The sequence below is a fragment of the Hyla sarda genome, chromosome 2 (genome assembly GCF_029499605.1).
Source record: "Hyla sarda isolate aHylSar1 chromosome 2, aHylSar1.hap1, whole genome shotgun sequence".
Classification (NCBI taxonomy): domain Eukaryota; kingdom Metazoa; phylum Chordata; class Amphibia; order Anura; family Hylidae; genus Hyla; species Hyla sarda.
The window spans coordinates 225,037,748-225,052,782 of record NC_079190.1 but is presented as its reverse complement, the minus strand read 5'-3'; the positions used below and the strand labels follow the sequence as shown (position 1 = coordinate 225,052,782).

Sequence of the window (15,035 nt, the reverse complement as noted above, 5' to 3'; positions counted from 1 at the left end):
TCTTACTGAGATGATTTAAGGTAAAGGCAATTTATCTGCAACTAGAGGGACTTGGTTCTTCTCCCAACTGAAATGTAATTACTATGGGCAAACATTCCATTTGGCTTTAGTAGAACACATTTAAGGAAATCAAAATAAATATAAAGCTTGTAAAGTTACCTATAATGCTGCACTTTAATTAAGTCTGCACAATTAAAAGGGTTTACGCTAGGAGACTATAGATGAAGAAATCTTTACAGAGTGTTATGACAGGAGACACTGCATATATAGGGTTGAAACAGAGTCCACGCATGAGGTATAACACCTCAAGATGTCCATAAGGCAAGTCAGCAAGGTTGTAAATGACATTATCAATATATAACAGAAGAAAGATAAATGAAGAGTTAAAATACAACTGTTTGGGGGTAAATACTATTAGTATAGATTTACAGATGGATTGGTCTTTTCACTATACTTTAGTGCAACTTAGAACTTACTGAATGTCTGTAGGTCAGTAGGTTTAGCCATATTTTTTATCACCATGAGTTGCCAGAGTGGTTATGAAATAAAGGCTCAGCTCTGCTACATTAGGAGTTAGAGCAATATGCCTTTAATGTTTGACCCAACATAAAAAGCATTTCCAACTTTTCAGAACCTACAGCTTCTCAAGGTTTCTCTTCTTGGTATACAGCCTATCGGTTGATATAATAATGACTCAATACTGTTACAGTATATACTATAATCAGATTTCTTGCTCCAAAGTGGTTGGATGCTTTGCACAATCAGATTTCTGTGTGTGAAATGTTACATAAAATAATATATTGCCATGCAGTCCTACCATTGAGCTGTCTGTAGACTATGTCCTCTAAAAGGGAAAGCCTTTTCAGCACTGCCTCCTGGATAGGGCTGACTCCATGGGTGGACAGGTTTGTCACCTCTGCCCTTGGATGGATCTCATGGAAGGACTCTCCACCTTTTACAGTAATTGGTCTACACTTGGCCAAAAACAGAACAAATCCAGCAACTGCAATCAGGTTCAACACCAACAAGATTTTAACTCTCCTAAGAGAAGCCATCAACCTTCTCAGTCTTGGATCCTCAGTTTCCCCTTGAGCAGGTCTTGTTTCTGAATGGTTGGCCAATGTCTAGGCTGGTTTGGAAACAAGTAAACATCCCTGTGACCATATGAAAAAAATGTTTAATTCCAACAAGAGATATTCAGTATCAAATAGACCAGTGACAGATAAAACTCCCTTGACACTAACAGTGGGACTAACACCATCTGACACTGAAGTGATTTCAGATCTTGAATCCAAAGCTGTCCAGCCAATCACTGTGCACTGAGCAGGAGCTGGAGAAACATTTGTGGAGGACCATCTGCATCCTCAGCATGTTCTCCATGCAATACAATGAAAGTTTACAAACCGGGCAACAATCTGGACCTTCCAGCATGCACAGAGCAAGATATCTTTTCCCCAGATGATGGTCTGAAGCAAAGGACTATTCCATAGGGGATGGTTGCCACCCAAGCATATGTGTCTTAATCGTGCATGGCAGGTCTTCCAATGATATGAATTATTGACTCACAGAAAACAGACAACTCACATCATAGTACTGTACTTCACTAATAGCACAGAAGAGGGACAGAAACATTGTAGACCCAGCATAGGAATTGCGATAAAAGATTTTCCACCATGGAAGTGCAGCAGAAGACGCATGCACATATCACAAGACTATGCAAGAAATATAGCAGCCTGTAAAGTTTCCTATTGGTTCCTGCAAGGCTGGTAATAATTCTAGGGATAATAACGACAAGTGCAGAATCCTTAGCAGCATTCTCTTTGCAGGGGAAACATAGTAAGTCTAATGATGCTTATAGCTGAGCAGCAGTCTTCATGGCAACACAAAGTGTGAATGTGGGAAGAGTGGATTGCAGGAGGAATTGTCAATGCGGCAAAGCTTCTGTAGAACTGAACTCCTGGTCTCACCCTGAGCACAGCAAAGATCCTTCTGTCACATTCCAGGCTATGTCATTCTTAGTCCATGGGAAGCAGCAGGCTTAAGTGATGATGGTGATAGTGGAGCCTTCTTCCTGGTACTGCTGCTGAAGAAGCTTTCTGCTGTTACTGGAAGAAGCTGCTCTCCTCTGTGCTCCCATTTCTCTTAGCTGGTTATTTCTGTGCAGAGACATCCTCCTGTGTGCAGCCTGAATCCCAGTTTACATGCCTACAAAAGGGCTGCAAGGAAAATGTGGTCTGGATAAATGGATCTGCAGCTGGATACATTCAGTGCTCACAACAAAGCTTTACTGTCATATTTACACAATGTTACTGGTCATCTGTCTGCAAGAACAGATAAGACTATCAGCAAAAACAAATGTATACAGCAAAGCATATATATATATATACATATATATATATATATATATATATATATTGTCTAGGCTTCAAACAGAAATGTCATCATTTGCTCATTCTTGAAACTGTATATATAATTCTTACTTTTCATGCTGGATCCAAAACACTTTTTCCATCAAAAGAAGATTAATTTTTTATTTCTGCTCCTGTTAAATGTTTTTACTGCCTTTACTATTGTAGATCAGTTCAGTAGAATATATGGTATGACTGTAAGGTTATATAATACATATACAGTTGTTAATAATAATAATAATAATAATAATGATCATCATAATTGATGAGCAAATCGAATTGGATGAAGTTGAATTCATTCCGAATTTCATGAAAAATTCAATTCAGACCGAATCCGAACTTCGGCTCGATTCAAAATAACAAATTTCTCAATTAGCGACACCCGCTGCAATCATCCTGTATAACGTATAGATGTGAGCGGCTTTCTCCTGCGCTCGCATCTCTGCAATAGATAGGAGGATCACAGCAGGTGTCAGCAGTGATACCTGCTGTGATCTGTCCTTAACTGCAGCTACTACTGCTCCCAACATGGAGCACTCTCTGCTCCATGCTGGGAGCTGTAGTGTTTGCATTATTAGACAGATCGCAGCAGGTGTCACTTCTGACACCCGATGCAATCGTCCTGTATAATGTATAGATGCGGGCGACCAGCCACTCTTCTCTGGTTCCACTGTAGTATGAGTATATGCCGTATATATATATATCTATTATTCATATTTCCTGCAGAGAACTGTGAGTGGCTTGAACCAACTGGCCAATCACAGCTCTCTGCGGGAAATATGATCGGGGTGCCACACGCTATTAACACTTTAGCCGCGGGCTCAAAGCTGAGCTGCGCGGCTAAAAACGAAAGTGAAAGTTGCCGGTTAGCTCAGGGAGCTGTTCGGGATCGCCGGGGTATAATCGTGGCATCCCGAACAGCTGTAGCACAGGAGGAAGGTCTTTTACCTTCCTTCCTGCAGTCCAATTGCAGATTGCATGCCTCAAGCCTGAGATCCAGGCTTGAGCATTCAATCGCCGAAAACACTGATTGATCCATTCCTATGGAGATGGATCAATCAGTATAAAAGATCAGTTAATGCAATGTTATAGCCCCCTATAGGAGCTATAATATTGCATAAGAAAAGTGTAAAAAAATCATTAACACTTTCAATTATCCCTTCCCCTAATAAAAGTTTGAATCACCCGGCATTTCCAAGAATAAAAAACACAGTGCAAATAAAAATAAACATATGTGGTATCGCCGCGTGCGGAAATGTCCGAATTATATTTAAATATACCGCTTTTTAAACTGCACGTTCAATGGCGTACTCGCAAAAAAATTCCGAAGTCCAAAATAGCACATTTTTGATCACTTTTTATACCACAAAAAAGGGAATAAAAAGTCTGATCAGAACAAAAATGGTACCGCAAAAAACTTCAGATCATGGCGCAAAAAATGAGCAATCACAGCGCCCTGAACACAGAAAAAGAAAAAAGTTATAGGGGTCAGCAGATGACCATTTTAAACGTGTACATTTTCCTGCATGTATTCATGATTTTTTTCTGAAGTGATACAAAATCAAACCTATATAAGTAGGGTATCATTTTAACCGTATGGACCTACAGAATAAAGATAAGGTCTAAAAACGGAAAAAGCCCCGGTCTTTAAGGGGTTAAATATAGCAAACTTTTTCTTTGAGAAGGCCACCCCTTTATACAGACCAGATTAAATGTGACTGATTTTCAATTCCACCATATATTATGCATACAGCCCATGTACTTTAAGAAGGAGACCACCTCCTTAGTCGGCCACTTTTTAATGTAAATTTTGGTGGTCATCTAAACACAGCTGTATCCAGCTCCTTTCTCAAGGGTTGAGGTTTAAAATAATACATCCATGCCAGGGCCACATATTACTACTGCAGTGACTAAATAATACTGTCAAATTGTTACAAAATAAGACCCACTATACAGAGTCCAATAATACTAATAAATTCACTATACAAGGGGCAAATAATTGCACCACACCAAGACCACTATCATGACCATATAGTGATGGCCCCAACTCTACACAGAAGTTGCAGACTGTATAAGTGATAACAGTGCGGATAGTCCAGTAACTCACAGGAGGCCTGATGCACAGTGTAGATGTTATGATGCAATGTTGTGGAAGGACTGAAAACCATTTCTTAAGTGCACCAGGACATGTGAACTTTCTTGTGCACTCTACAAACATCAAACTATAGCTAAAAAATAGCACCAAGCTTGGGCATATATTTGGGTTTCCTTAAAGGAGTAGTCCAGTGCTGAAAAGCATATCCCCTATCCTAAGGATAGGGGATAAGTTTAAGATCACGGGGGGTCTGACCGCTGGGCCCCCCGCGATATCCTGCACGGGGCCCTGACTCGCTGGCCAGATAGCGGGTGTCGACCACTACACGAAGCGGCGGCCGACACGCCCCCTCAATACAATACAATACAGCGCTATGGCAAAGCTGGAGATTGCCAAAGGCAGCGCTCGAGCTCTTCCATAGATTTGTGTCGAGGGGGCATGTCAGCGGCCGCTTCGTGCGGTGGTCAACACACCCCCTTCCCATGGGCTGCTGGGGCCCGTACAGGAGTTCGGAAACTTATCCCCTATCCTTAGGAGAGGGGATAAGTTTTTCAGCACTGAACTACTCCTTTAACGCCACACTAAGTGCATGTTATGGTGCATAGCCCCAATGCTGCAACATGAAATGAGCTCTCACTTGTACTTTGTCTGTAACAATGTAGTTGATATATGTCAGAGTAACAGTTGAATAAATTCCATGATCAAGCTTTCTCAACTGAATTCGACCCACAGTGCATTGTTGTGCCATCTTTTCCCCTATATAAGTGACCAGCATGCAGCCATCCACATGATGTAACAGACACCAAGCCACCTTCTTCTTCTATTGCTCCATGGTCCAGTTTTGACTCTTACTAACTCTGCTACATGTCTTCTCTAACAACACTCCCTCTAAGTTTATAATCCTTGTCAGAATTAAGCTAAGTATCCACTTGTTTTTTTTCTCTGGCAGTTTTTGGAAAACTGCCACTGCAGTCTTTGAGCCAAAGTCAGAAGTAGATCGATAAGGGAGGAGAAGTGCAAGTCTTTCCTTTATATGTCCTTTTCCTTTTGAATACACTTCTGGCTTTGGCTCAAAAACTGCAGTGGCAGTTTTCCAAAAAAACACCAGAAGAAAAATCAAGTGGAAACTTTGTGTATATATATATATATATATATATATATATATATATATATATATATATATGTAAATACTGGAAGAACTGGCTGCTTGGGAACATCCATTGCATACTAAGTTTAATAATATCTGTCCCCCCTGGATTACTTACAGAAAACTTTATTTACACGCCTATTTCTATCTCTCTCTTAAAAAAGTGAATTTGTTGAGTCACCCAAGGAGAGGAAAGTCACCCCATAAAACAACCCCCCCCCCCCACCATTCTTCCCCAGGTGTACATTTGTTTTCAATAAAGTGATTACTTTATCTTTTTAACAAATTTATTTATTTGCTTTTTTTTCAATTTTTTCGTGCTTTGTCTACTGTTGTAGTCATTTTCTTGTGCCTTAGACTAATATAACTACTCTAGCTTAAAAATGCAACTAAGACAAAGCTATATTTGTATTACTTTTTTCATGCATACTCTAAGGGATTTCAGGGTGTCTATGCTAACCACGCAGTGAAGAGTGGTTAGCATGGACACCCTGACAATACTTTGGCTGCATACACAGCAACCTTTCTATGAAAACAAGCTTTATCCCCTTGGGGACAGAGGGTTTTCCCGTTTTTGCACTTTTGTTTTTTCCTCCTTACCTTTTAAAAATCATAACTCTTTAAATTTTGCACCTAAAAATCCATATGATGGCTTATTTTTTGTGCCACCAAATCTACTTTGTAATGACATCAGTCATTTCACCCATAAATCTACAGCGAAAGGGGAAAAAATTATTGTGTGACAAAATTGAAGAAAAAATGCCATTTTGTAAATTTTGGGGGGCTTCCGTTTCTACACAGTACATTTTTCGGTAAAAATGACACCTTATCTTTATTTTGTAGGTCCATACTATTAAAATTATACCCTACTTATATAGGTTTGATTTTGTCGTACATGCAGGATAATTTATAGGTTTAAAATTGTCATGTTCTGACCCTTATAACTTTTTTATTTTTCTGTGTACGGGGCGGTATAAGGGCTATTTTTTTGCGCCGCAATCTGAAGTTTTTAGCGTTACCATTTTTGTATTGACTTTTTGGTCACTTTTTACTCATATTTTTCCATGATGTAAAAAGTGACCAAAAATACACTATTTTCGACTTTGGAATTTTTTTGCGCATACACCGTTGACCGTGCGCTTTAATTAACAATATATTTTTATAATTCCGCACACAGCTATACCACATATGTTTATTTTTATTTATTATTTACACATATTTTTTTTATGTGAAAAGGGGGGTGATTCCAACTTTTATTAGGGAAGGGGTTAAATGATCTTTATTCACTTTTTTTTTGCAGTGTTATAGCTCCCATATGGGGCTATAACACTGCACACACTGATCTTTTACATTGTTCAATGGTTTCTCATAGGAAACCATTGATCAATGATTCTGCCACTTTACTGCTCATGCCTGGATCTCTGGCCCTGAGCAGTCTTTCGGCGATCGGACAGCGAGGAGGAAGGTAGGGACCCTCCGGCTGTCCTGTAAGCTGTTCGGGATGCCTAAATTTCACCGCAACAATCTCGAACAGCTCCCTGAGCTAACTGGCAATGTCTTACTTTTACTTTAAATGCGGCTTTCAAAGTAAAGGGTTAATAGCGCAGCACCGCAATCAGTGCCACGCACTATTAGCCACGGGTCCCTGCCATTGTTAGAGGCCAGGCCCGACCCGCTATGATGTGGGGCCACGGAGTGGGCGGAAGGCGTATAGGTACGCCCTCCGTCCCCAACAGGTTAAAGGTGTACTCCGGTGGAAACCTTTTTTTTTTTTTTTTTTTTTATCAGCTGGTGTCAGAAAGTTAAACTGATTTGTAAATGACTTCTATTAAAAAATCTTAATCCTTCCAGTGCTTATTAGCTGCTGAATACTACAGAGGAAGTTCTTTTCTTTTTGGAACACGGTGCTCTCTGCTGACATCACGAGCACAGTGCTCTCTGCTGACATCTCTGTCCATTTTAGGAACTGTCCAGAGCAGCACATGTTTGCTATGGAGATTTTCTCCTACTCTGGACAGTTCTTAAAATGGACAGAGATGTCAGCAGAGAGCACTGTGCCTGTGATGTCAGCAGAGAGCTCTGGGTTCCAAAAAGAAAATAATTTCCTCTGTAGTATTCAGCAACTATTAAGTACTGGAAGGATTAAGATTTTTTAATAGAAGTAATTTGCAAATCTGTTTAACTTTCTGGCACCAGTTGATAAAAAATAAATAAATAAATAAAAATATTTTCACCGGAGTACCCCTTTCACTATAGTTGTTTTTCTGGGGGTTTGGACCATATGAACTAACTTTCAATGTGCATTACTGAGCCATGTCTACTGGTTTACTGATAAAGAATGTTTTGAAGACACTCTGACCCAGCTATATAGCCATATTTATTTGGCCTTTTCTGTAGTCACTCAGACTCTTAAGCTTGTCTAATTTTTCCCGCTTTTAACCCAACTTCAAGAACTGATTGTACACTTGCTGCCTAATGTATCCCAACCCTTATCACCTGCCATCATCACAAGATAATGAATGTTATTTACTTCACCTGTCAAGGTTTCAATGTAATGGCTGATGCATAGTATATGCATATGTAACAGATATTTTCTGCATGAATTCCTGCATGCTATTGCTTTCAGTCTGATATGAATAATAGAGCTGCTGACCATTATTGTAGCTGACACTAAACAACTGGTCTTTGCATTCATAAAGATATTTCATTACAGTATGGTACATCCACATCCTGACCACCCTGTTCTATTCCAAAGTAATACACTTGCAAACTCATAAAATAAAAATGTTCCTCCTATTATTATTGTGGGAAGGATAGATTACTGCAGAACCTACCAATGAACCCATTTGGGACCTCTCTCTTATAAATCTCAGACTTTTCTCAACCTTTCTGACATTTTATCTTCACTAATATTCTATTCCATGGCTATTTGTTACTATATTACATACTTTAAAGGATACATGTCACCATCATACAATAATGGTGCAGGGCTTCTGCACCCATTCACTGCATAATGCGGGTTACTGACAAGCTAACTGTCAGGGGTTCAGAGTGTTGGTAACTCATCGGCCTGTGATTAAGGACCTATCCTTTGGGTGTGCTTTGGACCTATCCTTAGGCATCGGCCGCCGCAGTGCTGCAATCATCAGAGTAGCTACCTGCGGCTGCCCTAGTACACAGAGCACAGGGGAGCAGTGGTGACGTAATTTCACGTGTCATCACGTGACTCCCTCAGAGTCTCCATGCAATGAAGCTCTGACCCGAGCACCGGTGCTGAGCGCAGACAGGGGGTGGGGAGCGAACCAATGATGTGGGGGAGGTTTGGGGGACCCAGGATGGGATGGGGTTGGGGAGGGTTAAGATGAGAGGACCAAAGTTGGGGGGGGGAGGCTGAGAAAATCTAGGATGACAGGGGGAGTTGTATATGTATGATTGATAGATGCATGTACATATGTATGATGCATACATACATCTATCATACATACACCAGTCATATACACATCTATCATACATACATATACTATACATTGATGCAGAGGGGTAGGGGGCCAGGGAGTGATTGGGTACGTCTCATATCACCGATGGTTTGAGGAATATTGGTTTAGATTGGTGTTCTCTAATCTGCTGCTCTCCAGCTGTTGCACAACTACAACTCTGTACAACTCAGATGGGGAAGAGGAGCCTCGAGAGGACTTAGGGGTCTCGGGAGGGAACCAGAGTAGCATGAAGAGAACTTAGGGGTCTGGGGAGGTTGCAGAGGACTTTGGAGAGGACTTAGGAGTCGAGGGGGTGGAACAGCGGAATCCGGAGGAGAGGGACACAGCGATCTTGGAGAGGACAGTGCAGGGGTGGGATTTAGCTGAAGAAGAAACAGTGTGAGATAATATCATTATGGGCACAGTGTGTGGCAGAATTATATTCAGAGGTAAATGTGTGGCAGTTGTGATACTGTGGCAAGGAAAGGGTGTATTTCCTTGGCTCACCCTGGAGAAACCTCCACCTGTGGCCTAATGAATGAAGCAGCAGAGAGGGGAGGTGTTTATAAGGAAGAGATTCAGTGTAATCTTGGCTCTCCCTAGGAAACTGCAGGCTGGCTGTAAGGGGGAGACACGGGCCCTGTTGAGGAAACACACAGCCGGAGCTGTGAGTGGTCCAAGAAGGGGTGTGAATTGTGAGTAGCAGGTTGCAGGAGGCACATGTTTAACTGGCTGATGGCAGCTCACCAGTTAGTGGTCAGTGCATGCTGATATGTGTAGTCAGTGACCAGACGGTCTAGGATTTTATATTGATCCTGCGCTATCCCCAAGGAGGAATGCTTACATTTGGTGGAGGATGCGGGCATCCCGTTGCTAAGAGCAACCAACGGATGAGTTGCAGTTGAGCTGTTAATCCTTACGCAGTATTATATTCAAGGGCATGGTGTCTGGCAGAGTTATAATGATTATTGTGGGTATACACAGGATGAGTATCTGTAGACAAAGGGAGGAACCAATTATGTCCGGGCGTCAGACTCTGCAAAGAAGATGTAGCTGGAGGAAGACAAAGAACATGTGAAGAGGAAACGGAAACACAACAGAGAAGACATCCCTCAGGTCACTGATATCATTGTGTATTCTCATGATTGTCCCATCAGAGCTGTTGTAATTTGTAAGCTCTGCAGTAAGATTGGGCGACAATGTATCGGTCAGGGTCCCAGCATTTGGACCCCCATCCAAAAAATTTTACTGCTTATTCTAAAATGTCAGGGCCTAAAATTTGTCCCAGTCCAGCTTGTGCATTGCATGGGAGGGTAGGGGGCCCCGAGATACTTGCTGGGAGTTGTAGTCGTGCAGCTGGGGCAACTGACAAGCTTGTTTATTAGCTTAGGGTATAAAGCATAGATAATTGTAGTATTTTTTTCTCTATGCTATACATTGTACAGTAGATTACACTGATATTTGAAGTATTACGTACAGATTCTCTTCATAAATGCTGATGGGCAGTGCATATCAGTATGGGCAGAGCAATTTGGTATAGGTGGAGTATATTGGCATGGGTGTGGCATACAATGGGCCCAAAACTTGGGGTTGCTTGTATTCTATATTTGCTTATATTTTTCTATTGTTCACTTGGCACAGCCTTTTTTTGCAGGTTGATATAAAATCTCTTAAGAAAAGTCACAGTAAGCACAGTTTGTTTATGACAAATCCATATTAATATTTTACTTTAACATACAAATCTATATTCTGCTCAGTTCCTGTACTGTATATTTCCTCATTAATACCCAGATACTTCTGCACTATCGCTATAACTCCCATATTTTCTTATATATTTTTTTCTCATATCTTACTTTTATTACATATCTGCACTTCTTTTAAATTTCCTTCTATGTACAATTTGTCACTCTACAACCTTTTAAAGTTTCAAGAGCTTCTTAATACTCTCTTTTACCCTGGCCTCAAGTAACCCCAAATCTCTGTTAAAAGCCTTTCTATACCAGATGCTTTAAGTTTAACTATAATAAAGCATATATCCCTAACCTGTTGTAGTCACCCTTACTGAGTGCAAGATTGTATTGTCAGGACTCTCTTATCAATGTTTCTATTCTACACTGTACTTTCATGGTTTTGTCCTGATAAGACTTTTCGTGTATGCTCATGCTTTCATGTTTATCTCCCTGCCCTTACAACAGGATCTAGACTACAACACTGTTATTTACACCTGAATTCACAAAGATGGATCCAACACCACATGATTAGAACTGAAAAAATGCCATTGGCCAGGAATCCAGCACAAGTAAAAGGATCTTACATCATAGGTTTTGTTTGCTTGTTAAAAAGGTATTACCATCTACAATAGTCTACCCCTTATTCACAGAAGAGTGGTAACATGGTGATCGGTAGGGTTCCAACTGCTGGGAATAAAGGGACATTGCACCTCAGACTGAGTGTAATGTTCACCAGCAGTCGGATGTCTACCAATCACCTTTTAATCCCCTATCCTGTGGGTTGGGGCAAACTATTTGAGATGATAATAACCCTTTAAGTAAGCTTAGATAGTCTGCCCACACTTACTTAAACTTTCTACTACACAGACTGTTTACTGAGGCCACTCCCCTTTTGTCTGTAAACAAGTGTTTCAAACACATAATAAATGTGGTGTAAGTCATGTAAGGCATATTTTTGGCACACATTTTTGCCAAAACTCTGGAGCATTTTCAATAGTAACTCTGCCCCTTGTCCTTATTAATTTCTTACTTATATAATGTCCTTGGGTAGTTTAATTGTTTTGAGCAATCATTTTCTTAAAGGAGTTATCCAGTATCCAGATCATGGAATATCCAACTGCTGAAACCCCTTTCAATCTCCTACCCGGCGCCCCCGCTCTCTGCAGGAATGACACTGTGTCGACCATGGCATGAAGTGGTGGTCAACACACTCCCTCCATCCATCCCTATGGGAGAGCCAGAGATTCACTAACGCTGTATCTTTGGCTCTCCAATAAAGATGCATTGAGCGGGCATGTGAGCCACAGCCAGAGTGAACGAGCAGGAGATCGCAGAAGTCCAACCACAATCTCCTGTGGTGAATATGCCATAGAGCACTCATTCTGCACAATGATAAGTCTTTTGATGGGGAAGGGTGGGGTGGGTACTAGGGATATAATATAACATTATATAACACAATAGACACATATCTTATATACTAAAACTATAATGGCATACACATGACTACAGTCCTTGTACTTGGGGGTTATAAATGCTAAGAGGAGCCAATTGGTTGCTGAAAAAGGCATTATTGTATCCATAGAGTTACAAAAATGCTAGTCTTTTGCATGGAACACTGACTGGGGGAACCTCCACACATATAGAACTAAGTTTATTAAAAGCTGTTTAAATTAGTATTCAATGATCTAGGGGTGGCTCCAGGCAGAACACATTTGATGTAAGGATTTTATTAAGATGCTACAGCTGGATCCATATGTGGAATTGTATGGCAGTCTTTGCTAGCAAGTTTTGAAATTCTTGAAATGGATCCAAGATCAGAAAGCAGAAGAGCTTTGTCTGTGTCTCACCTGTTTACCTAAAATGACTCTACAAGATTTAACATGTGAACCCAGATTGACTAGAATGGTAATTGAAGAGCCACTGAGAATTCTCAGTCTGCATGTTGATCACTAGCTTGTTAATTGTTGTATTACTCTGTATTACTCTGTATTTCTAAACAGGTGTTTAGAAAGTTATTCCATCCAAAAATGTCCACAGAAAGTGGCCATGTTTAAATGGTGCCCCAGTGTTTAAAAAACTGCGTCTGATTGCCTCGCGATCAGATCTGATCGCCCTACGATCTCCAGAATTGGGTCCTGAATTGTTCCTTATGCATTGAACATGGATATGTTGCCACTTTGTGTGTACTTGTTTGGATTAAATACATGAAATTTGTTCATATGGATGCTGCTGCTTTTCTGTTCTCTGGATTGTACATGGAGTTTAAGGTCACCTAGGTGAAGCTGATGGGCAGGAAAAGGAACAGGTTTGGACACTACACACTATGGATCTGAAGCTATATGCCCCACAACTGGACTCTTCAGTGCAGCAAGACCAATCTTATATAGAAAGGGGTGCTTGTGTTAAATACAGTACAGTCCACAGTCTAGCAAAAAAGAAGAGGAAAGTAACACGACACTCACCCATCTGCTGCTCTTCATTGCATCTTTTTATTAAGGGAATCAGCATGGCAGGTAACAGACTTGCCATTTTACACCTTAGGACCCGGCCATTTTTTGAACATCTGACCACTGTCACTTCAAACATTAATAACTCTGGGATGCTTTTAGTTATCATTCTGATTCCGAGATAGTTTTTTCGTGACATATTCTACTTTAACATAGTGGTAAAATTTTGTGGTAACTTGCATCCTTTCTTGGTGAAAAATCCCAAAATTTGATGAAAAATTAGAAAATGTTGCATTTTTCTAACTTTGAAGCTCTCTGCTTGTAAGGAAAATGGACATAAAATTGACAGGTTTTTACTTTTGGAAGACACCAGAGGGCTTCAAAGTTCAGCAGTAATTTTCCAATTTTTCACAAAATTTTCAAACTCACTATTTTTCAGAGACCAGTTCAGGTTTGAAGTGTATTTAAAGGGTCTTCATATTAGAAATACCCCACAAATGACCCCATTATAAAAACTGCACCCACCAAAGTATTAAAAATGATATTCAGTCACCATTTTAACCCTTTAGGTGTTTCACAGGAATAGCAGCAAAGTGAAGGAGAAAATTCACAATCTTCATTTTTTACACTTGCATGTTCTTGTAAACCCAATTTTTTAATTTTTACAAGGGTTAAAAGGAGAAAATGTATACTTATATTTGTAGCCCAATTTCTCTCGAGTAAGGACATATCTCACATGTCTATGTAAATTTTCGGCAGGCACAGTAGAGGGCTCAGAAGCGAAGGAGCGACAAGGGGATTTTGGAGAGTACGTTTTTCTGAAATGGTTTTTGGGGGGCATGTTGCATTTAGGAAGCCCCTATGGTGCCAGAACAGCAAAAAAAAACATATGGCATACCATTTTGGAAACTACACCCCTTGAGGAACGTAACAATGAATTAAGTGAGCATTAATACCCTACAGGTGTTTCACGACATTGCAAATTTTTCACTAAAATGTGTGTTACCCCCCAAATTTCACATTTTTGCAAGGGTTAATAGCAGAAAATACCCCCCCAAAATGTGTAACCCCATCTCTTCTGAGTATGGAGGTACCCCATAAGTTGACCTGAAGTGCACTACGGGCGAACTACAATGCTCAGAAGAGAAGGAGTCATATTTGGCTTTTTGAGAGCAAATTTTGCTCGGGGGGCATGTCGCATTTAGGAAGCCCCTATGGTGCCAGGACAGCAAAAAAAAAAAAAAACACATGGCATACCATTTTGGAAACTAGACCCCTTGAGGAACGTAACAAGGAATAAAGTGAGCCTTAATACCCCACAGGGGTTTCACGACTTTTGCATATGTAAAAAAAAAAAAATCACAAAAATGTGTTTCCCCCAAATTCCACATTTTTGCAAGGGTTAATTGGAGAAAATACCCCCTAAAATCTGTAACCCCATCTCTTCTGAGTATGGAGGTACCCCAAAAGTTGACCAGAAGTACACTACGGGCAAACTACAATGCTCAGAAAAGAAGGAGTCATATTTGGCTTTTTGAGACCAAATTTTGCTCGGGGGGCATGTCGCATTTAAGAAGCCCCTATGGTGCCAGGACAGCAAAAAAAAAAAAAACACATGGCATACCATTTTGGAAGCTAGACCCCTTGAGGAACGTAACAAGGAATAAAGTGAGCCTTAATACCCCACAGGGGTTTCACGACTTTTGCATATGTAAAAAAAAAAAAAATTACA

The 15,035-nt window shown here is 40.4% G+C and overlaps 1 protein-coding gene across 1 annotated transcript in view; it reads right to left on the bottom strand.

The window, feature by feature from the left end:
* Positions 1 to 2,194, bottom strand: part of GALNT17 (polypeptide N-acetylgalactosaminyltransferase 17) — a 444,849-nt gene extending 442,655 nt beyond the window's left edge. Inside the window, exon 1 of the mRNA XM_056556472.1 lies at positions 818 to 2,194. Coding sequence (XP_056412447.1) covers positions 818 to 1,055 — 238 coding nt within the window. The 5' untranslated portion in view covers positions 1,056 to 2,194. The remainder of the gene's footprint in view (positions 1 to 817) is intronic.
* Between the last annotated feature and the right edge of the window lie 12,841 nt (positions 2,195 to 15,035).